Source organism: Diadema antillarum, unplaced genomic scaffold (assembly GCF_040938485.1).
Source record: "Diadema antillarum isolate AM-2024a unplaced genomic scaffold, OU_Dant_1.0 scf00000098, whole genome shotgun sequence".
Lineage (NCBI taxonomy): Eukaryota > Metazoa > Echinodermata > Echinoidea > Diadematoida > Diadematidae > Diadema > Diadema antillarum.
The window spans coordinates 2,741,577-2,754,903 of NW_027270987.1; the positions used below are offsets into that span (position 1 = coordinate 2,741,577).

The 13,327-nt window shown below is 36.2% G+C and overlaps 1 protein-coding gene across 1 annotated transcript in view; it reads right to left on the minus strand.

Annotated features, from left to right (window-relative positions):
- The window catches only part of LOC139718663 (leucine-rich repeat serine/threonine-protein kinase 2-like), a 156,405-nt gene that overhangs the window by 25,556 nt on the left and 117,522 nt on the right, over positions 1–13,327 (minus strand). The window contains exons 46-53 of the mRNA XM_071630121.1: positions 12,718–12,876; positions 12,427–12,515; positions 11,888–11,991; positions 6,343–6,443; positions 4,259–4,339; positions 1,523–1,594; positions 1,243–1,325; positions 576–709 (exon numbers count right to left, since the gene is read on the minus strand). Of these exons, the coding sequence (XP_071486222.1) occupies positions 576–709; positions 1,243–1,325; positions 1,523–1,594; positions 4,259–4,339; positions 6,343–6,443; positions 11,888–11,991; positions 12,427–12,515; positions 12,718–12,876 (823 nt within the window). The remainder of the gene's footprint in view (positions 1–575; positions 710–1,242; positions 1,326–1,522; positions 1,595–4,258; positions 4,340–6,342; positions 6,444–11,887; positions 11,992–12,426; positions 12,516–12,717; positions 12,877–13,327) is intronic.

Consider the following 13,327-nt stretch of genomic DNA (forward strand, 5'->3'; position numbering starts at 1 on the left):
GCGCCATGAAATCACTGACAGATGTTTAATCATAATCATAATGACACTTAATTTCTTATCTTGTCCAATGACAGACAGTTGGTTGATGCTCTCTCATTATTTACTCCTCCTTTTAAACTTCATTCTGAATTTTGTTCTAATCCTGAAATTTACATTACATTTTGTCATCTGGTAGATCTTTTATTTTTACAGTTATTTCATGAGATTGAGAGTTTGTCAAGCATATATGTATGTTAATTTTACATCCAAAGAGCATATACAGTGCCGTACTAACCTTTTATATGCCCAGGCTTGATAGCTTGATTGTGAAGCTTTTCTCACCAGCATTCAGTAATCCATTCAAACTTTCTAGTTGCAAAGTTATAAAGCGAACTCGGGTGTAGCAATGTGTTTTGGTCAAACAGGAAGGCCTTAGTGACAAAAGGATTAAGGGGATTACGTTCCCTATATTCATTGTTAATAAATTTTCAGACATCTGTGCCAATTGGCAGAGAAATCAATCCAGTGTACATGCCCATTGCCAAGCAAATCACAGTATGAGTTAAGCAGATGATGGAATTGGAGTAGTACCAAGCTCTTACCATTGCACAAGATGCAGGGCACCAGTTTTTGAAGCAGTGTTCGTCCATGCATCGGGTCAAACTCACAGAGACCAGGAAACCATTCCTCTATGAGGTCGTCAAGGTGATCGCACACCAAGCCAAGTAACCTGCAGACATTATTGGAATGATGGTTCATTGGTAACTATTCTTGCTCATGATTATAGGTATTACCATAATGATCAATATTTATATCACCCTCATTGACAACCTCATGGTCATCATCAATACTACCTTGTAATCGCTATTATCATCATTATCATCCTCTTGTTTATCACCATCATCATCATCAACACTATTTCCACCTCCACCACCATTACCACCACCACCATCATCATAATGAACATCATCATCATCAACAATATCATTGCCACCATCACGACCACAACCACGACCACCACCATCATCAGCAGCATCATCATTATCATCATCATTATCATCAACAACATAATTTCCACCACCACCACCACCACCATCATCACCATCATTTCTTCATTTCCTTATTTATTTGTGCTGGACCAAACTTCTCCGGTATATACATTGTAGCTAAAAAAAATCTTCATGTGTTGCTTCTGGTAACAGAACTTCCATGAGATACATCAGAAAATCAACTTGTTGTGAGAGTTTGCATCTTTGTACTTACCTGTAGCCGAGTCTCGTCTTTGGGACTGTAATCTTCAGGGTATCTTGCTCTTTTTCCAGTGGTTCGATCAAGAAGAAAGCTTCCTGAAACGGCAAACAGAGGACCTAAGCATGCTCAATCATTCAAAAAATAATCATATACAAATGAGAAAGATTCCCAGTAGGCTGTGGAGTTACAATAAGTAGCTTTGAAATGTATATGCTTTGTCAAACAATGTCAGAGCATAATATGTAACATAGCATACAGTGAAAGATGAAGAAAACAAAACTGATTTTATCACCTCTGACCAACTGACATAGATCCCTTCTCGCCAAAACTGAGTGTGTGGTTCTCCTCCGTGTCGCACCTGGAACTGAAAACATGAGAAACACAAGAGATTACTCAGATGAAACTGTTACTCTTTACTCCACTGAACTCTGATAAACAAATCAAGAAATTCTTTACCAGCTACTGACTGTATATTCCAGTAAAGAATGAATAGATCAATCTTCCAGGTAACCCTACTTTCATTTTATTTTCTTATAGATTGGATAAACAAATACATTTGATGATTAGGGCCAACACTATTCCTCACATTAAAGGAAATACATTTTCCATGCCTTTTCGAAATTTATCTCTATCATTGTGGTCTCTCAATCTGTTGTATGTCCCAAAAGTGGATTTTAAACAATTCTTTGTTTCTACAATCCTATTAGGAGTCTCAGTAACATTGCACATGAACAAACACAAGTCACACTTATTGTTGCATTTTCAGTAGAGCCTGTTCCAAAATACCATGTTCAGGTTACCAATCAATCATGGTATGCTTATGTATTGACAGGCTTATATTACATTCCAACTTTCATAGATTGAAGTACTCAACAGCAGCTTGTCAAGTAAAATAGTTTTGGCTCATAAATGTGATCAATCTCATCTTACATGCTCCCATCAACATACAGAATGTTTACAGTTGCCTAATATTTATAAATGTGATTTTACATAGGTAAGTTCTTTTCCCATTTGATCCACACTACAATTATTTGTTATAAAAAAACTCTTATTACATGTATGCTACAATCACTAGAGGCAATGTAAATGATTTCTAGAAACTATGATTTAAGAAAAGTTACATCGTTGCTTTCATCTTACACTCAAACACAACTTTGTTAAAGTTAGTATTAGTTGCACCATGTTTCGTATTCAGTTAAAGCACACCATGCTCCTTAGTACGTGCTAATATGAAACCATACATCACCAGAACAAAACAATTAGTTGTTTACAAATGTACATTCTTGAAACCAAGGTTATTCATTCAGATATTATACGCATTTGTAAGTCAGCATACCCATGCAACATCATACCTGCATTACATGAAACAATTCTTATATCTGACTTTATGCATCTGATGCAAGACCGAATACATTAGTGCTGTAATTTGGATAGAAGGGAAGACAGGGCCAGATTTTGAAGCAGTTACTAGTTACCTTGATAAGAAAAGTGCTGACATAACATGTCTTTGGGTATGAAATGCACACATACTATGCACGGCAAGAAAAATAACTGGATATATCGCTGATTAATGCACATACAAATGTTCCTGTATGCACAGGTAATACTGTCAAAACGCAAAAGTTCTTATTACTGTAAAAGTGGATATTTTCGCGCAAGTAATTTTTCGCGCTAGGCCGGGTGAGAAGAGTTTCGCGTGTTTTTAAATCCGCAGAATCAAGACATCACGCACAGGAACATATGGCAAGCAAAAATATTCGCGTGCTTTTATTTTCGCGCTAGTTTCTGGTTGCGCGAAATGCGTGAAAATTTCAACACCGCGAAAATTTCCACTTTAACAGTAACCTGCAGTTACCAGTATGAAGAAAAGAGAGATTTGATTTATGACACAGAATAAGATTTCAATTGTGCCTCACCCGCAATTTAACCATCAGTTCATTATGAGATTCTTCTTTTTCATGAAGACAGACTATACTAATCTATACCTCCAATTTTCCTGCATGTCTATACCTTGAAAATGTAAGCTGTTTTCTGCTATCTAGCTGTCTTTATAAATCTGATGTGAAAACATAAACTGATGTGAAACTGAAAGCTTGAGCTGCATGTAGAATTACCTTCACAGCTGTTTTTCTTTTACTGCAGTAGATCATCAATATTATCCACCTCATTATGGGTCAAACACAATTGTCTACATAAATTGCTATGGACTGTCTAGAGGTGAGGTGGTGACTTTCTATTTTCTTTTAAAAATCTCAGTCTCTCTTCTATTTCAAATCATTACATAGATGAACAGAGGCCCACTTGTTTTAAGTATAACGGATCACCACAAAGTTGAGCCAGTTTGAAAAGATTTTCAGTATCAATACTTCTAAATTTTTTTATGCCACAGGACTACTCATCTAATTTTATTGATGGAAATAAATAAATAATTGAATTGAATTTCCACTGGAACTGCAATCAAGACTGAAAGTTCAATCTATTTCATATTTTTGTCAGATTTACATGTATATCATTAGATCAGTGAGATGATAATCACCCTGGCTCCTAAAAAAAAATCCAACTGTATCAATTTAAAAGAGTGAACTGAAGTTTACCCTGACTGGAGACAGCTGGTCAACCTCATTACTGGACGACTGATGACCACAACTTTCTGTGTGATGGTGTCTGTCTCAAGATCAGCCCTTCATGTAAACAACACTTGACATTTCTTTGTTTTATGTTTTTATTAATTAATTAATTAATTAATTAATTTATTTATTTATTCATTCATTCATTTATCCATCTATCTGTCTATCTATCTATCCATCTATCTATCTATCTATCTATCTGTCTATCTATCTATTTATCTATCTATTTATCTATCTATCTATCTGTCTATCTATCTATCTATCTGTCTATCTATCTATCTATCTATCTATCTATCTATCTATCTATCTATTTTGATGAGACTCCCTCTTTCGGGGCTGGGTTTCCGTCTTGGAGCATATTAAGGTCTGTACCACGAGACTAAACCCACAATGAGCTGAACTCTGACCTGGTTGGATGCGGATGACTGCGTGGTTAGGACAGGCATGTGCCACATGGGAATGGTGTCCGCATCATCCTCCTCCTGGTTAGTGGCAAGACAAGGGGTTAAGTAAGTGTTAGCATCGGTGTTAGTGTAAGGGCTAGTGTTAGAGCTAGGTATCAGTGCTCAGCATGTTGTGTTTAATAAGAGGAGTTCCTATGAGCAATACAGTGAAATCAATACGATCACACATTCGGATTACCAAGTATTGTAACATACTGTAAGGGGGGGGGGGGGACTTGTACACTGAAGTTTTGTGTCACACTTGGTCTTCAACAGCACTTTTTATATAGTAAGGTCAAGATACTGATGGCCAAATTATGGTAAGTATTTCAGGATACTGTCTCGTATATGTACATATTGTAGGTACACATGCCAAGTGCAAAAGCAAAAGAGGGAATGTACTGGTACAAATTAAAAAAATAGAAAAAAAAAGAGAAAAAGAACAAAGAACAAAAAGTTTAAAAAAATGGTCGGGTGTATGAATGGTGTACCAAGTCCTTGACACAACACAGAGCAGAAACGGTATTAGCAGTGTCTCTTAAAGAATTTAAGGTACATTGTACAAGATAACAGTTGCTTACAAGTCAGCAGATTAAGTTGGAGCACCAAGCTACACCAGAGATGACACCATTAGGGGATTACACCACAACGACACATTAAAGGTATAATGCACAACCATATCCAAGAAAAAAAAAAGCAGCACTCATAGGCCGAACCTTTAGATTAAGGGTGGATGATATGAAAGGGACCTCACAAGCTGGTTATGCTTTCATCCAACCAGGAAAAATTTACTCTAATATCTACATGTACATACATCTCTATACATGACAGATGACACATCTGTATGGATGTTCATTTAGGATACAAGCAACCGTTCAAAGTTGTGTCATAAATTTGTCTGCAGATGGATTAATGTTTAATTGAATATTACTGTGCATCATTAAAGAATGCTGTTTTTAAACTGCTACAAAAAAATACTCTGCAGGGGCTAGAAACTTGGATTAAGAATGGAATGGACATACAAAGTAAACAGTGCAATGTACCTGTAACTAGATGGCAACAAAGAACTGTGCACTTTCCATTTAAAAGGGAAGGCCTAAGTTTAATCTGTTGTGGGTTTTTTTTTTCCCCAAACCCCCCCCCCCCCCCCAAAAAAAAAAAAACATTCAGCCATGTATGGAACAGGTATTAAACATTTAATTATAGATGTTCTTGCCCTTTCTCAGAACCAATAAGAATAGTTACTTAATTTTATATGGCTAGCAGAAATTCAAGTTTACAACTTATACATCACATGATAGTATATTTTGGAAGTGTTTTAATTATGTAATTGCACAAAGATATCTGATGGCCTTCATATGTTGATGTGGTTGAAATTATTACCATCCATCCACACTCAAAGATGTATTCCAAAATAATCACATATTGACAAATTTATGTGATATTCAACAGACACTTGTATGCACTATGTTCTTTCTGTTCTGTGAGCAATATCTATGCCCTTTCATATATCCTTTCCCAAGATTTTCTGTGACATCAAACAGGCACATTTCTATGCACAAGTGTAAAATTGGACTTACAGGTACAGAGCTTGCCTAAAATTAGGTGCCACTGCACAGAGATTTTCTGAGTTACAGTGTAAGTCAGTTAACATTCTGTTAGGGTATGTTATGCAATTTTGTCAGTTAACTCATGAGGAGAAACAGACCAAGGTATTGTTATCACAACCATAACTTGTTTTCACACTGCAAATTGTATATGTTGATCTTTATAGAGTTTAGATTAATCGAGGGGAAGTCCGCTCCATGTTCAACATTGATTAAGTTAACTTCAATAAAAAGCTAAACAGAGCAGTGAGGTCATTGAAATCAAACAAGGAATGAGAAGACAAGAACTCTTGCCTTTGAAATGTCTTCCACAACTGGTCTTAACTTTCACTTTGCAACCGAGGGCTCCCACCAACAAGAATATGAAACGAGGACAACCCTCCTCCCCCCAACCAAAAACCCAATAATAATGATAAAGTAGTAGTTTTTCCTCACTCCATTCATCATGTGTTTGGAGAAGAGTAAGAGGCGGAGGATCATTCGAGACCACAGACCGATGGGAATGTACAGCATCGCGTAGAGACGATGGAGGACATCTGTTTGCATGAACCAAGTTAGTAAAGAGAAATATATTGGCTGTTAGAATAACTCTCCTGTGGTATACACAGCTCGAGCGATATATGCCCTTTTACATACGTTGTATTAAGCAAAAGACAATCATACCTGCAGAGATGGTGTGTACAACTGTAGATAACTTGTAGGGAGATTATATAATCATTATAGCATCACATGTTGATTATACTGCTTCAATATTTCCCCAGAGCACTCATTCCACATCCCTGGAACATATTTGATGACAAGGATTAACTCTGAATGGAAACTGTATAAATATCATTAGATGATCCAACTGCAGCAAGGCCCAAATACAAATACATTAATATATACCTCATATAATGCATATATACATGGAATACCAATTACTTGTTGTAAACTGTAAGTTCCATTAATTGATTAATTTATTTGTTTTCTTTACACTTTCCAGCAGGATTGGCCAATTCAGCTGTACAAAAGTGCTTTCTTAAGGCACCCTGCAGTTTTACATGGATTTATATACCATGAAAATACATGGAACATATGTTAATGAATTACACAAATAACCCTATCATATATCACTATACAGAAAATCAAACAATATACGTGTTTCATGCAGAGACCAAATCAGAATATCAAATATCACAGATGAAGCATAGAGAAACCCCGATGTCTGCATATCCAGTTGTACTCAACAAAGGCAAATGATATATAATAAATAAAAATTGTAGTATATAAAGGATAATATGTTTCCCCCTGCTTTTTGAATGAGGTGAGTCATGTGGTCTTTAATTATGCTAGAAAAGTGAAAATTTTATGTTAAATTAAAAAAATAAATCCTTTATATCATTGTCCATGCTTGATGTCACAAAATGTTGCAGTCTTCTCAACCAGTGAGGACATCACCAAAACTCTATAACTTCATAGCTCTTCAATCTTATTCAGCCTTCTTTGATGTGCTCTCCTAATATAGCTGCATTCCCTCAATCCTCAGTATTATATATTTGAGTTTTATTCTACTTTAACTTTACTTGCAATTGTGTCACATGACAGCTTCCGTCAAATGTGCAGAAAACATAATGATACAAAGCATTTCCCCAGATTTATTTGCCATTTTCTCAAAAGCTCTACTCTCAAATTTATTGATTGCTTATCAGTAATATTTTTTCTCCATAATCTTGGGCATAAAAAAAAAAGGGTAATGCTCATTTAATTTTGAAGCCCTATGTATTTCTTATAGCGCCTGTTGTAGAGCTTCAGCAGTGTAAAGCAACAGAATATGATTTAAATTGTCTGCTGGCATCTATATTTGTGCAGCCATTAACAAGTGCGTAATACATTGCTAACACTAGCAGGTCATGTGCAACTTGCAGGCAATCATTATCTACATATCACATACATATATATGTAGATGTATTTTGATCATCCATTTTCTAGATGTATTTTGACTTGAATATACATGTATAAGACTTCTCATTTTTGTTAAATTCCTACAAGCAGTTTCCATGTACTCACACATAAAAATACTATTATAGGAAATAACCCTACAATTTTCTATTGTAAACATAAAAATTCTTTATATATGTGCTTGATTTTCTTCAGATAATATGAAAAAAAAAAATTAGACAATTTCTGTTGATTATGGTCATCATTAGAATAATTATCACCATCATCATCTTCATCATCATCATCATCAATGCCATCATCATCATCATCATCACCATCATCATCATCACCTGTAACATTGAAGTTACCATGACAGCAACTAGCCAGCAACCACTCAGTTATTAGATTTTTACTTTACTACAAGCTATCATGAACAACCTGAAATTATGTCATCTTAAATTTTCACATAAAAAAGGTCTTAACCCATATATACAAATCTCATGTGAAACATTCACTGAAACAATTTCAAATCGAACACACATATCAAATGCTGGGATACCACAGTATAAGCCTCTATCAACCATTGGTAAAAGCTCTTGGCTTAATATAGACATACAGTGTACATAATATACACTGAACAATTGTCTCCTTCATGGTATATTGTAAAAGTGAATAATTTTTCGCGCTCGGTCGGGTAAGAAGAGTTTGGTGAGTTTTTACGTAGTGATTCCGCAGAATCAAGATATAAACTACTGGAAAGTTTAGCGAGCAAAAATATTTGCATGCTTTTATTTTCGTGCTGGTTTCTGGTGGAGTGAAATGTGCAAAACTTTCAACACCGCAAAAATCTCTATTTTTACAGTAATCAGACATTTGTCACATTAACTTCAAAGTCATGCAGAGTATGTATGTCTTAATTTCAAATGGGGGATGACAACCAACAATTTCCCCATATGCAGCATTGTTGGCTGGTTCCATAAGAGTCCAAGGAGCAGTGGATAGCTCGCTTTTGGTGCCACGACTTTTGATGGCCAAATAGCAAGCATACAGTAGGAAGCTGCTAAAGAGCGTAGGAACACAAACACAAAATGCTATTTTAATCAAAGCCACTAATCATTATCATTATTATTTTTGTTATGGATCATGCTGAAAGTTTTCGCAATCTAGAATAAGATAGCGCGCAACAGGCAAAGAGTAAAAATTTAGACAACATTCACTGCAGCGACTCTTTTCAAATACAGAAGCAAACTGCAAACATCTTCCATGCACAAGCAGTATCACCTCAGCATTTGCATAATATGCAACTTGCTATGATCCACTACAGAAAGAGCATAGACAATCGAATTTGTGCCCAGAAAACTTGAGTGAGGAACGATGCCCACTGAAAGATGAGGTATTATTGGCATGCCGGTGTTAGTTAATAGGAATAACAAAATGGTGTAGTTCCACAACATCACTTGTGCATGCATAAACAATTACATAGATGTAGTCAGTGCTACAGCTAAGCGCTGCAATTGGTGGAAAAAAAAGAGAGAAAAAAAAGTGTTGTGTTAGTTATTGCTCACATGATGATGTCTGCAAGTCATGTGTAGGCATGGTAGTAGCATATACATGTAAATCTATCATTTGTGTGCAAAGTATGCATAAACCTCATCTTTTTTTTTTTTACTGTAACCATTACCATTATCAATATTGGTCTCATAAACAAGTGATACATCACTGTGAAGAATGATAGGTGATTTGTTAGTATAAATAGAGTGGGATAGTGTGTACGAAATTTGGGTGTACAAATGTTAGTGACGGAAAAAAAGACAAGGAGACATTTTCCTCACTCCCTGTAGCAAATATTTGGTGAAGAGTAAGAGACTCAGCACAAGTCTTGTCCACAATCCTATGGGAACATAGTACATGGAATAGAGGCGGTGGAGAACATCTGTGGTGGGGAGAACGCAGTGAAATCACAGTGAGTGACAAGTTTGTGAGGGAGAAAGGTAGAGGCAGAGAAAGAGAGATTTAAATAAACACAGAGGAATAGATATATGAGTGAATGACAGAGAACAGGCCAAGTGCAAGATAGATAGATAGATTAATAGAGACAGATGGGTGGATAGAGATAGACAGATATATGGATAGATACATAGATAGGTAGATAGATACACAGATAGATAGAGATACATAGGTAGATAGACAGATAGACAGATAGATAGATAGAGATAGACAAATGGATAGATAGATAGGTACTTATAGGTTGATATTTGTAGATAGTGTGTAGATGGAGAGATAGATATAGATAGATAGATGGATAGATAGATAAATGGATAAATAGGTAGATAAATGGATGGATAGAATGATAGAATGGTAGATAGATGGGTAGATAGATAGATAGATGGATATAAGATAGATAGATAGATATATAGATAAACAGACTAGTAGATAAAGAAAGAGAGAAAGAGATGAAGAGAAAGAGTGAGATAGGGGGCTGGAGGAGTAAAATGGTATATTCAACAGCAAAGACCAAGACAGACAGACAGAAAAATAGAGTGATAGACAGAGAGAATGATAGAAGAAGAGAGAGAGTAAGAGACTAAACAGGGAGGGGATAGAGATGACCAGATTGAAAATATCAACATGTGATCACTCGTACTGATTAGAAAAAGATATAAAGTTCAGACAAGTTACATCTAGAGGTAGAAGAAACATGAAGAAGAAGATAGAGACACAGAATAATGAACAGAGACAGTATCAGCTACACACAACTACTGGTTTGTCCATGATACCTGCACATACAGCTGTACCTAAGAAATGAAAAGTTCATGCATTCAAAGTGAGCTACTTGAAGAAATGTGAAATCAACTGTGTCAACTCTCTGAATTATGCTACTCTGGGAAAAAAAAAAATTGGAGGCTGTAATCTACCAAAGTAGAAGCCATTTGATATATTTTGTAATGTGTTACAGTTCTTTACTAAGAAACTTACTCTAAAAAAGGTTATATGTTACCACACAGATTATCTTAAAAGAACTACATGTATGAGTGGGTGGGGGTATAATAACAAACAAAAAAGACACCAAGCAAGTGAGAAAAGATCACAAACATTGGCATGATATTGAGATCACTGGCTTGATTAATTTTCTTGTGCTTTTTTTTCACATCCAGCTCTTCATGGGTGAATCTAGTCCTCATTTCCTCCATTCTAACAATCGTGAAAAGAACAGGAATCAGATGTATGTTACTACTGTACATAATTCATTCCATTTTCTATATCTAATCTCTAGTTCATGTGCTTGGTATATTATCAATGCTAGTAAGATATGAACCTAAATTTCATCATTCCACAACTTCATCAGTCACAACTTTCAATGTACATCAAAGCCTAAACAATCACACAGTTTGACTACTGGTTAATAAGTAAATTTCAGCTGACAATATAAATCTTCACACAGTCGGTGCTTCTGTTATAGGAGTATTGTGTCAATACAGTCACCATGCTTCATCCTATATTTGGCATTCAAATTGACAACATTCCAACAATTAGACAGTATGCAAACACTGAATGGTCCCTTCAGTTCAATGCACTATAGAACCGCACAACCTGTCAAGAGTCAACCACACATTGACACACATACACTGTACATCATGCCCATGCGTATTCATGCACATCGCTCCCACAGGACAAACGTTTGTTTTAATTCTTGGCCATCTCTCTTCTCTTATCTATCTTATGAGGATAGAAGGAAAAAATGAATTAAAGAATGGAGAGAAAAGGCTACTACATGACATGGTAGACTTTACTTTATGCTTTTAATAGGTGTCACATTAAATCTTTCTCAGTTATTTGTTCCAGTATCTGTTGACACTTTGGAGTCTTCTTATCATGATTCTGATAATATCTAGCACCAAGCACTCCACACTATCTACCAGGCTCCTATAACAAACCCCCCATTGAGAAAGCCCAGAACATGCAGCCACATCTGAGTAAAGTGGACTGCAACATTAATCACATTCCTTGAACAGAACAAGGAATAAATCTGCCCAATCGTCATGGCGATTGATCCTCCCCTCACCTTGCTTGGCGTCATTGATTGGCAGCTTGATGACGGGTCTGTGAACGGGAACTTTGCACGGAAGGAGAATCTCATCGTCACTCACCGGTAGAGAAACCTCAAACCTGACATAACAGTAGAAAAACAGATAAAAAGGCAACAAAAATCAAAATTTTTGCTTTTCACTGGCAAGAACAGCTTTGTTTCGAGTTCTAACAGGACATATACCATCCAAATGGAAACAAGTTAAAATAAAAGAATGCTATTAAAGACAAGGGATTTTCAGTAAGAAGAGAGAAATGTTTTAACTACATGTTGTACATTACATACAAATGCTCTTCCTATTTCATGCTATTAGTGTTTAGCAGCAAAAGGACACTCACAAAACAGATAGTGCCAGCTCCCTTCTGCACACAAAGTCAATAGGATATGAAAGGCACCATTGAAAAAACAACCAACAAATAAAACAAACAAACAAACAAACAAACAAACTTTCTTCTAGCAGTGATCACAGATTTATGACTGGTGTCTTCCATGAGAATCTCAATTCTCATACTCACCGTTCCAGCAGCTTGAGGTACTGGGGGATGAGTTGCTGGGGTACATCTCCACCAGAGAACAGCATGTGGATGTTCTTAACCTTCATGATCTGATGATCCAAGATAAAAGGTCAGGATGACAGAATTATTTGATTTTGGAGGGAGAAAAAAAAATGCGCCAGAGCATTCTTGGCGTTTCATTTTACACATCAGGTCATTGCTCTACAAATCATTGCATAATGATTGATTGAGCAGTTTGTATATTTCTAGAAAATACTCTTCACAATGTAATCTGTGGAAACTTCTGCTCACCCCAGTCTCGCTGACAAATGGGTTGATCTCGCGGACCGTGATGACCCGGGCCATGATCTTGCACAGCCACTGGGGCTCGATGAAGTAGATGTTGGTCAGCTGCTGGGAGGGGTCATCGTAGTGAAGGAGCACCCCAGTCTCATGCAGAAACCGAACAGCCTGACAGGGAGAAGTGAAGTACACATACAATGTATGGACAGGAAAAAAAAAATGTGTAGCCGAGATTAAACAAGGTAAATAAAAAAGTTCAGATTACATCTCAACCTAGAAGATTTAATGTATGATTGAGATTGAATTTCATAATACCTAACAGATTACATTCAGTTCCAAAGACAAGCCATCATCTGAAATGGCTCAACAATGATGAAACACGAAAGTGATTCTGTATTGAAGATTATCACTACAATGTACTTATCCTTCCATGTGGGGATTTACATTGTGTATAGGGATTACTAAACCCCTACTATAATCTCACATTACAAAAAGTAGTTACTTGACATGTACAGATATTTCCTTCCATATGACTGAACACCATGGCAGACTGTACTATAGACTTTGTACAAGTCCAACCAGGTTTCTGTACACAATGAATTAATGCCATTCTAAGCTT